We start from the raw sequence: 14,483 nt of genomic DNA, 5'->3' as shown, positions 1-14,483 counted from the left end.
ATAAAGCCCAAGAAGCAGAGTTCCAGATGTCAAAATAAGACTTTATTGAACACAGCAACAAAGCCGAGATGACAGCCGCCACATCTGATTTTTTTGTCTGTCCAGGCAGCCATACTTATACCTTCTTCTTATCAGTCTTTTTAACAAACAAACAAACAAACAAACAAACAAACAAACATTAGTTTTGCTACAATTAATTCTTACTGCTTCTAGTTTAACTGTAGACTCCTACTAGTTTGAATCATTTTCCTAACGACTTTAATGCAGGGGCAACTTATTGGCTTTTAGGGGGCACGCTAACATTTGTTATGATTACTTTTCAGTCATTTTTCACTTTTTCATTAATGTTTTCTCTAGAAGCAAACTAATAAGCTATTATCTTTGGTTTTCTTATTAAAAAAGGACATTATGTCCTTAGGATTTTTCTCTCTCTTCATTTTAACTGCAAATGGGAAAATTATGAAAATGTGTAAATGAAAAGTGGTCTCTCAAATACACCACAAGTAATATACAGGACAGAATAAGCTGTATTGATTACTTAATTTGTGCTAATTTGTCTTTTGGAATGACAGACCATTTATTTTAATAAATAAAAAAAGTGCAAAAACTGCATTTTATCAAACATTTACCACAATAAATTTAAGTTACATTTTATCTAATTTCATTAACAAAATATATTTCTTTTATTTAAGAAATTCATGTTACACGTTCTCTTGCAGCAGCTGATTCTTTGTATACCCACGAGTCATGACTGCTTTAACTTATATACAGATTTAACATGCGCAACACACCGGAAAATATAGGTCAGTATTTTAATATGATGTGTAATAAAATGCATTTTCAAAATATTTTACACAATATTTTCATTACCTGTATGACGTAACGTTAGACGTAATCTCGACATTGCTTGCATAATCAAAGACTCTTTGGCATAATCTTTTCCTTTTGACACACAAGCATCATTACTGTCACCTGCAGGACAAACTGTGTATGGCACCCGAAAATGCTCGGTTGTGGTAAAAAATTCCAAAAACGATTCTAGATTTAGGGGGGCCAGTGGAGTGGCCAAGTGTGCTGACTCAGGGGCACTGGCCCCCTCTGCAAAAAAAAAAAAAAACCTTTTTGTACTCAGCAAACAGTTTAAAGTAAATTGCATTTAATGACCTAACAAAACAGCTAGAAAAAAATACAGAGATAGGCTATAGTTCACAATAACAACTCGCCTATTAGGTAGACGTACTTGTAGAAACTTCCTCGTCTTGATCCTCTGCTGTAGCATACGCATTGTAAGTATCACGTGCCTAAAAGGAAACTTTGGCCGCATGAACATAGCCTAAGTGAAAGTAAATGAAAAAAGGATCGTATCCCAGGTATAGCCCATTAATCGACGATCAAACATTAAGATTTAACTTCTGAAAGTCGTACAAAACGTATTAAGCTTATCAGACTGACAAGATTTAGTGCAGAATGTTTTATTATGTTTTTATTTATTTTTCACTAACTCGCATCAAATTTTCTCCTTCTTCAAGTGGCTTGTAGAATCGTCCGGCATGGAGCTTATTAGTACGGTAAGTCAAAGCATATGCTGTCTCACGGTTAGCCTAGGCCTTATGTTTATTTAGAGCATGTAATTGGTACTAATTTAAATTAAACCTCGTCCAATACATCAAACGAGAGTTAATGTAATGTAATTTTGTCTTAAATGGGACCAATAGACTGTAGCTATGTTAAGATAATATCTTTTCTTTTTCTTTTTTCTTTTTTTGCGTACGTGTGCTCGGAGTTATTCCTATATTTGTTTTCGTAAATTTAACATAAATGTAAAAAAAAAAGCACAAATGAATCATGCTTTGTTCTTGAAAACATTCGTATGCAGGTTTCACGCACAGATTTGTGAGTAGGCTACGCATAATTAGTGATTGAGACTTGTGTTCGTGGGAGGATCGCTTTAACTTAAAAAGGACAAAACAAATGTAAGCATGTTTAATACATGTTTCGTCAAATTTGATTTCTTTTGTAAAGAGAAAAAGGGCTTAACCCAAACTGTTTAACTCTCTGTAACTGGAAATAGGAAAGTCAGATTTTAATGAATTAAGAATAAACGTTTTCCATTCGCCAATAAGTCATCTTATTTTTAATTGTAATAATTGAATTCTACAATATAATACCTTTTCACCACAAATTGGAATGGACCTGAATCGTCAAATATGGTTTAAAATCAAAAGGCACGTTTCATTTTAATTTCCATGTTTCAAAGTCCCAAAAAAAAAAAAAAAAATCAAACTGCAAGAATATGTCTTTTCTGCCCACAGAGATTAAGCATTTGTTTCCTCATTACAACATACGCATTTTTGGAGCATGCTGTCACCTCTGGTAAGAAATTTAACATTTACATGTTTTGGGGTAATATCAGAAATTATTGCTATTTTTTTTTAACTCACCTGCTTTACACGCAAATAATCAGATCTTCAGAGCTACTACATTGAATGCATGCAGGGGGATTCTTCCCCCTCATGCTGTCAAGTACCATGTCAGTGGGAGCCAGAAGACACCACACAAAAAACAGATGCCAATTGTAAAGTATATGGTATGTAAATAGCAAGGCTTCAATAACATATATATAATATATATAACACCTAGGCCTACTAAATAATAAATGACCAAAATAAAAAAGGGAAAAAAGGAAAGAAAAGGAATGACAAGACATGTTAACTACTTTGTTCGTATTTACCAGGCTGTAAGTATTTATGTCTTTTTTTGTAGTTTTAAACAGATGAACTTGTTTACTATTAGGTTGTGAGAAAAGCCCTTTTATGTGACTTATTGAAACACATCTCTCACCAGTGAAGGCATCTTTTTGCCAGTATCTTCTCATATACTGTAAATTTATTATTTTATAATGCCCCTATAGAAACTATATAGGCAGTATCAACATTCCTGCCCTCAGATAAAGGTAACTGTATGTCCTTTTGTACAGACGATTACATGGAATGCTTCTATGGAGCTAACAAAAAGAATTCTACCATCCCCTTAATACCCACTGGAAAAGTTAAGAAAGGGGCTTCTTGTAATATACGCAGTATGTACACATAATTATCTAAAACTGTGGCATTTGATGATTCTGTTTTCTTGTTTCTTGTTAATTCATGATAAATTGATTTTTTTTAGAACATGGACAAAGTGATTATAATGTGTCTTGTTATGAAAATAAAAAGCCCATTTGTTGTGACTCACAGTGTAAGTGTGATCTAAATCTGCTCACATGCCAAATTAAAGGTAAGAGTAAAAAATTGCCTACATTGTTGCTTTATATCAACATTATTACTGATTTTGCATACTCACAATATACAAACTTATAGATAATATGTGTAATGTGTATTTTAAACAAATTTATTACAGAAGGAAAAATAGAATGCAGATGGAGTGTTGGTGCTAATCCAGTATTTGACAAATGTTTTAAAAATACCAGTAAGAGACTTTGTGATTTAGGAAAAGGTGACAAGTGCTATATTTATACAGGTATGTTATACAAGGTATTTTTACTCTTCTTGTGACTTATGACTCCTTTATCATAGATACAAAAAAAGATTGATGTTATATGTACTAGTAACACCCTGATCCTATTTTTCAATAAACGTGCACTACATGGTGGATGAGTGCCATGTTAATGAAGTAATTTATCTATCTTTTAATTGCATTATATTATTATTTAAAAAAACATGAAATTGAATGAATAAAGGGATTAATATTAACAATTTATGTCATCATTTTTGAATATTAAAGGTATTACTTTAAAAAAAAAAATTTAATATTTGATATTAATTTTATTATTGTTTTAGTCCTCTGTTACTTAGCTGAAAGTAACAAAACTTGTAAAACAATGTAGCATTCCACATGCATTAACATCTAAAATGGTATAGGGCAAGAGAAGTTTGAGTTTGCATTACAGTATTTACTCAGTAATTCTTTAAATAATGAGCTATGTGGTACCTGCAGAGGAATCAATAGCAAATGAGTTTTGGGCCATTTTGTGAATTTTCCCTACCAAATCAACAAAAAGTCCTATGCAGAAATGATTCTTGAGAAGTGGAACAAAAAGGATGAAAAAATAAAACCTTACCTAGACAAATGAAACTACATATTAGTATCTTACATGCTTTGGTTCTACCTCCCAACTTTTATTTATATTTTTACTTTGCCATCACTTATTTTGCAATCAAGCAATCAAGATGTTTTTAACATTTCAAAACACATTCATATATTAGCAGACAGATATAGTCATGTTAACTATCAAATACACTATTTTGTATTTAATGTAATTAAAAATGATAAAAAAGAAAACCACAAAAATTTGATGATTTCATGTTAAATGTAAGCTCCGTCATTGGCCCATCACACCGTCAGACAGAAAATCTTACTATGGTGATATCTGACGATGCTGACAAATTTGGCATTTCGTTCACAAAACATATGGAGTTCATGTAGTAGCCACTTTGTTTTTTTCTGTTGATGCTAGATGCCAACCTGCTTTAGGAAAATAAAATGAACTAAACTTTTAAATAATTTCCTCAGACATTTGAAAAGGGTGTTGATATATCATGGTTGTGACACAGGAATGATTAACATTAGGATTTAAAATATTCTACAACTATAAAACCTGACATTGATGTACTCTGCAGAGGTGGAATGTGGCGAGGGGGTCCATTAGAGTGACAGATGCCTCTGATATAACTTTTCTGTGGACACACTGTTTTTAATGTAGTAAGAAGACAATAAGTGTAGATTTTATATAATAATGATACAATTACTTTGAAAGGAATTGTTGTGTTAAATACATTCAATTATTATTCCCTTAATAACATTTTTAAACCTAATAGCAGTTACAATGGCTAGACCATGTCTGAAGAATCAGTGATATTTTGCGCTTCAATAAGTTATTTATTTCCTTTTATATACTTATATATTGTATATACTTATATATGTATATATGTGTGTGTGTGTGTGTGTGTGTGTGTGTATATATAGGCTAAATGCTATGTATCCTATCTGATAAACTAGGGTCCAGTCCAGTGGATGGAGATGCAGAAAGACAAGGTAGTCTGATTTCTAACTTTCTCTGTGTACTTCACACACATAGAAGCAGATGCTTCTGACATGTTGATTTCCATTCTGTTCACTGATAATATTCCTCCACATTAATGTCTTGTTACTCACTACTATCCATGTATACAGTGGCAGATTAAATTTATATTAACATTATTTTCAGATAATAATAATTACATTTACTTGTTAATTTTAAAATATATATTTTACAAAACACTAAAATGCTCTGTTTTAAAATGACTTTTGAATTTACAGAAAAAAACACATCTTCATGCAACTCAACTGTAGGAAAATGGATTTGCACATTTAATTGCCAACATTTAGACTCTGACATTGCCACCATCTCTTTAATTTGCTGTTTCATTGCCATTGCCATTGGCATTGGCATTGGCATTGGCTTTTGCATTGGCAAGTCAAAATACACTGAAAAGGTAAGTAGAACAATATAATGTTACTGACATTTGAAATGGTCTATACAGTATGAGGCCTAACTTCATCTAAAGAGCACAATAAATACATTTATGCATAGTGAAAGCCTAAGATTGTCACTAGTAACAGTTTTTCATAGTCATCCGTTACAAACATTACCCTACTGTAAAGCAGGCAAATCTTAAAAGTATCTCCTACTTGTAGATTAATATTTTGGCCTTATCAAAATAAATTGACAGCTTGCAATGTGCACAGTATTGTTCTTATTGGATAACCTTGAATCACTAAAAATAGCTGTCATTTTACTTAAATCAAGGTATGAAAAAACATTATTTTGGTGTTATTTTGGTGATAATGATAATCTCATATTAGATTTCCAGGCACTTGTGCATGTATAACATTTCTTATGTATTTGTGACATAAAAAAAGAAAAGAAAAAGAAAACCCTGATTCCCTTTCAAATCAGAACTCGCACTATGTCCTCTAAGGGTCGATATGGGGGAATGCCTTCTGGGTGACTAGTGTCTGAAGCGTGTATCCAAACATAGCAATGGCAATGGCTTAGTTTGAAGGGTGAAAGACGTATTCAAGTCACAGCTAATCTTCCTGAGTCAAGTCAAGTCACAACTGATTTTCCTGAGTCAAGTCACAGCTAATATTTCTGAGTCAAGTTACAGCTGATCTTCCTGAGTCAAGTCAAGTCACAGCTAATCCCTCTGAGTCAAGTCAAGTCACAACTGATTTTCCTGAGTCAAGTCACAGCTAATATTTCTGAGTCAAGTTACAGCTGATCTTCCTGAGTCAAGTCAAGTCACAGCTGATCTTCCTGAGTCAAGTCAAGTCAAAGCTAATCTTTCTGAGTCAAGTCAAGTCACAACTGATTTTCCTGAGTCAAGTCACAGCTAATCTTTCTGAGTCAAGTCAAGCCACAGCTGATCCTCCTGAGTCAAGTCAAGTCACAGCTAATCTTTCTGAGTCAAGTCAAGTCACAGCTAATCTTTCTGAGTCAAGTCAAGTAACAGCTGATCTTCCTGAGTCAAGTCACAGCTAATCTTCCTGAGTCAAGTCAAGTCACAGCTAATCTTTCTGAGTCAAGTCACAGCTGATCTTTCTGAGTCAAGTTACAGCTGATCTTCCTGAGTCAAGTCAAGTCACAGCTGATCTTCCTGAGTCAAGTCAAATCACAGCTAATCTTTCTGAGTCAAGTCAAGTCACAACTGATTTTCCTGAGTCAAGTCACAGCTAATCTTTCTGAGTCAAGTCAAGTCACAGCTGATCATCCTGAGTCAAGTCAAGTCACAGATAATCTTTCTGAGTCAAGTTAAGTCACAGCTGATCCTCCTGAGTCAAGTCAAGTCACAGCTAATCTTTCTGAGTCAAGTCAAGTAACAGCTGATCTTCCTGTGTCAAGTCACAGCTAATCTTCCTGAGTCAAGTCAAGTCACAGCTAATCTTTCTGAGTCAAGTCACAGCTGATCTTCCTGAGTCAAGTCAAGTTGCAGCTAAACTTTCTGAGTCAAGTCAAGTCAGGGCTGATCTTCCTGAGTCAAGTCAAGTCACAGCTAATCTTTCTGAGTCAAGTTAAGTCACAGCTGATCCTCCTGAGTCAAGTCAAGTCACAGCTAATCTTTATGAGTCAAGTCACAGCTGATCCTCCTGAGTCAAGTTAAGTCACAGCTGATCCTCCTGAGTCAAGTCAAGTCACAGCTAATCTTTATGAGTCAAGTCACAGCTGATCCTCCTGAGTCAAGTTAAGTCACAGCTAATCTTCCTGAGTCAAGTCAAGTCACAGCTAATCTTTCTGAGTCAAGTCACAGCTGATCTTCCTGAGTCAAGTCAAGTCGCAGCTAAACTTTCTGAGTCAAGTCAAGTCACGGCTGATCTTCCTGAGTCAAGTCAAGTCACAGCTAATCTTTCTGAGTCAAGTCACAGCTGATCTTTCTGAGTCAAGTCACAACTGATCTTCCTGAGTCAAGTCACAGCTAATCTTTCTGAGTCAAGTCAAGTCACAGCTAATCTTCCTGAGTCAAGTCACAGGTAATCTTTCTGAGTCAAGTCAAGTCACAGCTGATCTTCCTGTGTCAAGTCACAGCTGATCTTCCTTAGTCAAGTCAAGTCACAGCTAATCTTTCTGAGTCAAGTCACAGCTGATCTTCCTGAGTCAACTCACAGCTAATCTTCCTGAGTCAAGTCAAGTCACAGCTAATCTTTCTGAGTCAAGTCAAGTCACAGCTGATCTGCCTGAGTCAAGTCACAGCTGATCTTCCTGAGTCAAGTCAAGTCACAGCTGATCATCCTGAGTCAAGTCACAACTGATCTTCCTGAGTCAAGTCACAGCTAATCTTTCTGAGTCAAGTCAAGTCACAGCTGATCTTCCTTAGTCAAGTCACAGCTAATCTTCCTGAGTCAAGTCACAGCTAATCTTCCTGAGTCAAGTCACAGCTGATCATCCTGAGTCAAGTCACAGCTTATCTTCCTGAGTCAAGTCACAGCTAATCTTTCTAGGTCAAGTCAAGTCACAGCTGATCTTCCTTAGTCAAGTCACAGCTAATCTTCCTGAGTCAAGTCACAGCTAATCTTTCTGAGTCAAGTCAAGTCACAGCTGATCTTCCTGAGTCAAGTCAAGTCACAGCTAATCTTTCTGAGTCAAGTCACAGCTGATCTTCCTGAGTCAAGTCAAGTCACAGCTGATCATCCTGAGTCAAGTCACAACTGATCTTCCTGAGTCAAGTCACAGCTAATCTTTCTGAGTCAAGTCAAGTCACAGCTGATCTTCCTTAGTCAAGTCACAGCTAATCTTCCTGAGTCAAGTCACAGCTAATCTTCCTGAGTCAAGTCACAGCTGATCATCCTGAGTCAAGTCACAGCTGATCTTCCTGAGTCAAGTCACAGCTAATCTTTCTAGGTCAAGTCAAGTCACAGCTGATCTTCCTTAGTCAAGTCACAGCTAATCTTCCTGAGTCAAGTCACAGCTAATCTTTCTGAGTCAAGTCAAGTCACAGCTGATCTTCCTGAGTCAAGTCAAGTCACAGCTAATCTTTCTGAGTCAAGTCAAGTAACAGCTGATCTTCCTGTGTCAAGTCACAGCTAATCTTCCTGAGTCAAGTCAAGTCACAGCTAATCTTTCTGAGTCAAGTCACAGCTGATCTTCCTGAGTCAAGTCAAGTCACGGCTGATCTTCCTGAGTCAAGTCAAGTCACAGCTAATCTTTCTGAGTCAAGTCAAGTAACAGCTGATCTTCCTGTGTCAAGTCACAGCTAATCTTCCTGAGTCAAGTCAAGTCACAGCTAATCTTTCTGAGTCAAGTCACAGCTGATCTTCCTGAGTCAAGTCAAGTCACGGCTGATCTTCCTGAGTCAAGTCAAGTCACAGCTAATCTTTCTGAGTCAAGTTAAGTCACAGCTGATCCTCCTGAGTCAAGTCAAGTCACAGCTAATCTTTCTGAGTCAAGTCAAGTCACAGCTAATCTTTCTGAGTCAAGTTAAGTCACAGCTGATCCTCCTGAGTCAAGTCAAGTCACAGCTAATCTTTCTGAGTCAAGTTAAGTCACAGCTGATCCTCCTGAGTCAAGTCAAGTCACAGCTAATCTTTCTGAGTCAAGTCAAGTCACAGCTAATCTTCCTGAGTCAAGTCAAGTCACAGCTAATCTTTCTGAGTCAAGTCACAGCTGATCTTCCTGAGTCAAATCAAGTCGCAGCTAAACTTTCTGAGTCAAGTCAAGTCACGGCTGATCTTCCTGAGTCAAGTCAAGTCACAGCTAATCTTTCTGAGTCAAGTCACAGCTGATCTTTCTGAGTCAAGTCACAGCTGATCTTCCTGAGTCAAGTCAAGTCACAGCTAATCTTTCTGAGTCAAGTCAAGTCACAGCTGATCTTCCTGAGTCAAGTCAAGTCACAGCTGCCACTCCTGAGTCAAGTCACAGCTGATCTTTCTGAGTCAAGTCACAACTGATCTTCCTGAGTGAAGTCACAGCTAATCTTTCTGAGTCAAGTCACAGCTGATCTTCCTGAGTCAAGTCACAGCTAATCTTCCTGAGTCAAGTCAAGTCACAGCTAATCTTTCTGAGACAAGTCAAGTCACAGCTGATCTTCCTTAGTCAAGTCACAGCTAATCTTCCTGATACAAGTCAAGTCACAGCTGATGATCCTGAGTCAAGTCACAGCTAATCTTTCCGAGTCAAGTGCTAGCTGATCCTCCTGAGTCAAGTCAAGTCACAGATGATCTTCCTGAGTCAAGTCAAGTCACAGCTAATCTTTCTGAGTCAAGTCAAGTCACTGCTAATCTTCCTGAGTCAAGTCACAGGTAATCTTTCTGAGTCAAGTCAAGTCACAACTGATCTTCCTGAGTCAAGTCAAGTCACATCTGATCTTCCTTAGTCAAGTCAAGTCACAGCTAATCTTTCTGAGTCAAGTCACAGCTGATCTTCCTGAGTCAAGTCACAGCTAATCTTCCTGAGTCAAGTCAAGTCACAGCTAATCTTTCTGAGTCAAGTCAAGTCACAGCTGATCTTCCTGAGTCAAGTCACAGCTGATCTTCCTGAGTCAAGTCAAGTCACAGCTGATCATCCTAAGTCAAGTCACAGCTAATCTTTCTAGGTCAAGTCAAGTCACAGCTAATCTTTCTGAGTCAAGTCAAGTTACAGCTGATCTTCCTTAGTCAAGTCACAGCTAATCTTCCTGAGTCAAGTCACAGCTAATCTTTCTGAGTCAAGTCAAGTTACAGCTGATCTTCCTGAGTCAAGTCAAGTCAAGTCAAGTCACAGCTAACCTTTTGAGTCAAGTCAATTTTCTGTATGCATGAAATTCCTGGATTATCTTCTACATTTATGCATCTAAGGACACTGCATGGGATACTGCTTCCCACAACACAACGCTATGGTGGCTGAAAGAGCTCAGTACACCAAAAATAAAACACATATGCAAATAGAAAAAAAAACTTTCTGAGTCAAGTCACAGCTAATCTTCCTGATACAAGTCAAGTCACAGCTGATGATCCTGAGTCAAGTCACAGCTAATCTTTCCGAGTCAAGTGACAGCTGATCCTCCTGAGTCAAGTCAAGTCACAGCTAATCTTTCTGAGTCAAGTCAATTTTCTGTATGCATGAAATTCCTGGATTACCTACTACATTTGATGAAATCAGGTGTATGCATCTGAGGACACTGCATGGGATACTGCTTCCCACAACACAATGCTATGGTGGCCGCTATGGAGTCAAGTCAAGTCACAGCTGATCTTCCTGAGTCAAGTCAAGTCACAGCTAATCTTTCTGAGTTAAGTCAAGTCACAGCTGACATTCCTGAGTCAAGTCACAGCTAATCTTTCTGAGTCAAGTCAAGTCACAGCTGAACTTCCTGAGTCAAGTCATGCCTGCTGTCAGTGTAATTTCTAGATTACATACCAGGGTGCAAGGGCACTTTTCTATTGAGGTAGTTAAGTATGCATGAAGAGTGATCCCTTAAGATGAAAGTTTGTCTAGACCTGTTTTTCTAGAAATCAAGCTATACCTGGCAGAAGGTCAGAGAGGTCCCCCCTCTCCCCTCTTACTCTGGAGGATTTTTCTGTAATGGGTCTTCTGTCCCTCTATGAGTTTTGAAGAGCAAAGTGATGATGCTTGGGATTTCTCTTACTGGCAGGAAGAGCCCCTTTTTTAACTGAGTTATTTATCCTCTTAGCGTTCCAATGTTCCACCCACAGAACGTTTTGCATTGAGTCAAATTTGACAGGAATGCTAGGGGGCTGTGCTATCATAGCTTTCTAACGCTGACAGCTTGCTGACGTGCTGGGGATATTCTCTTCTCTTCTATTCCGTGTCCCTGTAAGCCACTTCGGCTTCCTTTAGAAACGGATTGGAGTGGGCATTACATTTCCCATAGCGACCCCTAGGGGATGCAGTGTGAGTTCCCATTTGAAAGGGAATGTTTCAGGTTATGCATGTAACCACATTTCCCTGAGAAGGGGAATGAGCTATGCATCCCCTTGCCATGCTTCAGGTATTGCTGTGCACATCTCCTTTGGACAAAGATGAGGATGACATATTTTACCCTTTTGCAATTTTATATCCTCAGTCACACCAGTAGTGACATCACAGACTGTTGCTTGCTAATGTCATTGTCATTTTTGTGTTTGGATACACGCATCAGACACCAGTCATGCAGAAGTCATTCACCCATAGCAACTAATGGGGTGACAGTGTAGAGGTGACTCAGGGAACCATGGTAACATGCGTGACCTGAGACATTTGTGAATGTTTCATTGTATGCAATGTTACAAGATGAAACTTTGTGTATATATATATATATATATATATATATATATATATATATATATATATATATACACGCACAACTGTTTGAACCTTTTGAACTGCTTGTGACCCTGGACCACAAAACCAGTCAAAAGTGTCAAATATTTTCAAAATTGAGATTTAAACTTCACCTGAATAAATTATCTTTCCATTAATGTATATTTGTTAGGATAGGACAATATTTGGCAGAGATTCAACTATTTGAAAATCTAGAATCTGAGAGTGCACAAAAATCTAAATATTAAAGGTCCCATATTGTACACATTTCTGGAGGTTTATTTTAGTTGTTGATGTCCTTAAGAATATATATTTGCGGTATAAGTGCCAAAATCCATCTCAATATATTTTTACAGCTCCTTTTTTAGGAGCTCTGTCAAAAACAGGTCGATTTTGGCCCATCTAATTAATATTCATGAACCTCTCTTCTGATTGGCCTGTTGTTTTCTGAGTGACGCACAACCAGGCCAATCACAGGTAACTACGGTCATGTATGCTGTAAGCGTAAGCGAGCTCAGAGCAATAGAGAGAGCTGATACTCTACAGGATATTTTAGAATGATCATTAATGTTTTTTCTTTTTCAAACACCGAATGCAGTAAGCTACATAACTGTTGCTTTAGTAAAGCCCCTTTCACAATGCGCGCTGATTCTGGAAAATTACAGGAACTGTGTGAACCAAAGCCAGAACCTAAAGGCAGTGTTGTAGTAATGATGCACGTTATCAAGCGACTCTTCACAACGAAAAATAACGTTACGTGCAAAGTGGAATGGAGCAGCGATCATCAGGCAGAGCCAGCTCCTCACTATCAGCGCTGAAGCACAGTTTTTTCAGGTTAGTTTCAGTTTAGTGAAACGTACGTCTCGCATTACATCTCACATCCAAACGTCACATGTCTTTATGGTTTGTGTGTAAAGCACGCACAGATTCCGGAAAAAGACTGTGAATGAACCAAATTAAACAATTCCGGAACAAATCGTGGGACACATCATCCGTGTATTTACCGGAATCGCTGTGTGAAAGAGGCTGAAGTTGACGTGCCACTGGTCTCTTATATTCACGTTGTTCTGAAGCCTGTGTAATGATCGTAGCTTGACATCTATCGACTGAACAGGGTTTTCTCCACTTGTTTTCGTGTTGTTGTTGTTGCTCAATGGAATGAATGCGTTGTTGTCTGGGGGTATTACAAAAGGAGGGTGGGACGTTGGTTTGTGACTGAAGGCAGTGACTTGAGTCGATCGGACGTCACATCGTTACGGAAGTCACAGCTGCTCGTGAAAATGAACAGCTACTTTAAGCAGGCTGTGTGCAGTTTAATGTGGATTGACTGTTTTGAAACTCATATGGTAGTTAGATAGCCCCTAGACCTTAGTTATCATGAAAAAAGCCAGGAAATTTTGATTTTGACAATATGGGACCTTTAAGACAACTGCCTTTAAAGTTGTCCAAATGAAGTTCGTAGCAATGCACATAACTAATCAAAAATTAAGTTTTGATATATTTACGGTCGAAAATTTACAAAATATTTTCATAGAATGTGAACTTTATTTAATATCCTAATGATTTTTGGCATAAAAGAAAAATCAATAAATTTGACCCATATAATGTAATTTTGGCAATTGCTACAAATATACCCGGTCTGCTTAAGACTGGTTTTGTGGTCCAGGGTCACATATGTCTAACTAATTGCATGAAATATTACTTTCCTAGAAAACCGAAGGCAATGGACAAAATAAGACAACAACCAAGAATAAAAATAAGAAATATTATAGAAGAAATGGATCAGAAAGTGAAAAGAATAAAATGGTAAAAAGTCAGAAGTAAAAGACAATAAGCAGAAACTCCAATCTCTCCATCAGTGCCATCCTATGGGCTTGTGGGGCCCTAGACAAGATTACAAAAAAAAAAAAAGATTTTAATAATTTCAAGAGATTAATCTTTTAAAAATAAACATTTTAACATAGCAATATGAAAAAAATACAGGGAAAAATTAACTCTTTGAATATGAAACTAAAACCGCCAGTAGCGAATGAAGTGACTAATGATTTTATGAATGGGTCATGTAATCATCCTCTTGTTCAAAATGTGAATTCATCAGGAAAGTAACATCTGTGATGCTCGGACATACACAATGCTTCTGCTGTGGATTTATTTGGAACTGTTTTCGTTGGCGATATAGAGCAAGTATATAGTATAATTTTTATGATCTCATTATGATTGGAAATATGATCTCAGCCCCATATCAGTAGAACAGACAAAAAATAAAGATTTCAAATTTAAGGAAAATTCTGTTCTACTGATGTGCATTGTGCCCCTGATAAGGTGTTTGCCAGATGTTGTTTTTCTACCCCAGGTTAGATACGGTTCTGTGAAGTTTTTATTATCTTGAATTTTTGATTGTTGTATGTATGTATGTTGTTCTGATTAAACAGAACTTCCAGCATGATTTCCAGGTATGCTGACTCTTTGCGATTATTTTAGTGTGAATTTTCTTATTCTATGCTTTGAGTTTCGTGGTGATAAAATTTTAATGCATTTTCATTAACTGTTGTATTTTCTGTAATGATTGATTGAATTTATTCTTCTTGTTTGATTATACCTAGCAAAATAAATGTTCATTTTGATTAATTTCGGATTCCTCTAAAATCAT

General features: G+C 37.0%; 1 protein-coding gene across 1 annotated transcript; it reads left to right on the top strand.

Annotated features, from left to right (window-relative positions):
• Nucleotides 1-1,533: 1,533 nt before the first annotated feature.
• LOC141285478 (uncharacterized) lies at nt 1,534-14,426 on the top strand. The gene is made up of 9 exons (XM_073818485.1): nt 1,534-1,568; nt 2,313-2,373; nt 2,465-2,587; nt 2,978-3,079; nt 3,169-3,276; nt 3,400-3,519; nt 5,059-5,094; nt 5,359-5,534; nt 13,544-14,426. Exons 1-9 carry the CDS (start codon nt 1,551-1,553, stop codon nt 13,655-13,657), a joined length of 858 nt encoding a protein of 285 aa, XP_073674586.1. The 5' UTR covers nt 1,534-1,550; the 3' UTR covers nt 13,658-14,426.
• Nucleotides 14,427-14,483: the final 57 nt, after the last annotated feature.

The sequence above is a fragment of the Garra rufa genome, chromosome 14 (assembly GCF_049309525.1).
Source record: "Garra rufa chromosome 14, GarRuf1.0, whole genome shotgun sequence".
Taxonomy (NCBI): domain Eukaryota; kingdom Metazoa; phylum Chordata; class Actinopteri; order Cypriniformes; family Cyprinidae; genus Garra; species Garra rufa.
Note: the sequence above shows the minus strand (reverse complement) of the source record. Positions and strands in the feature narration are given on the sequence as shown.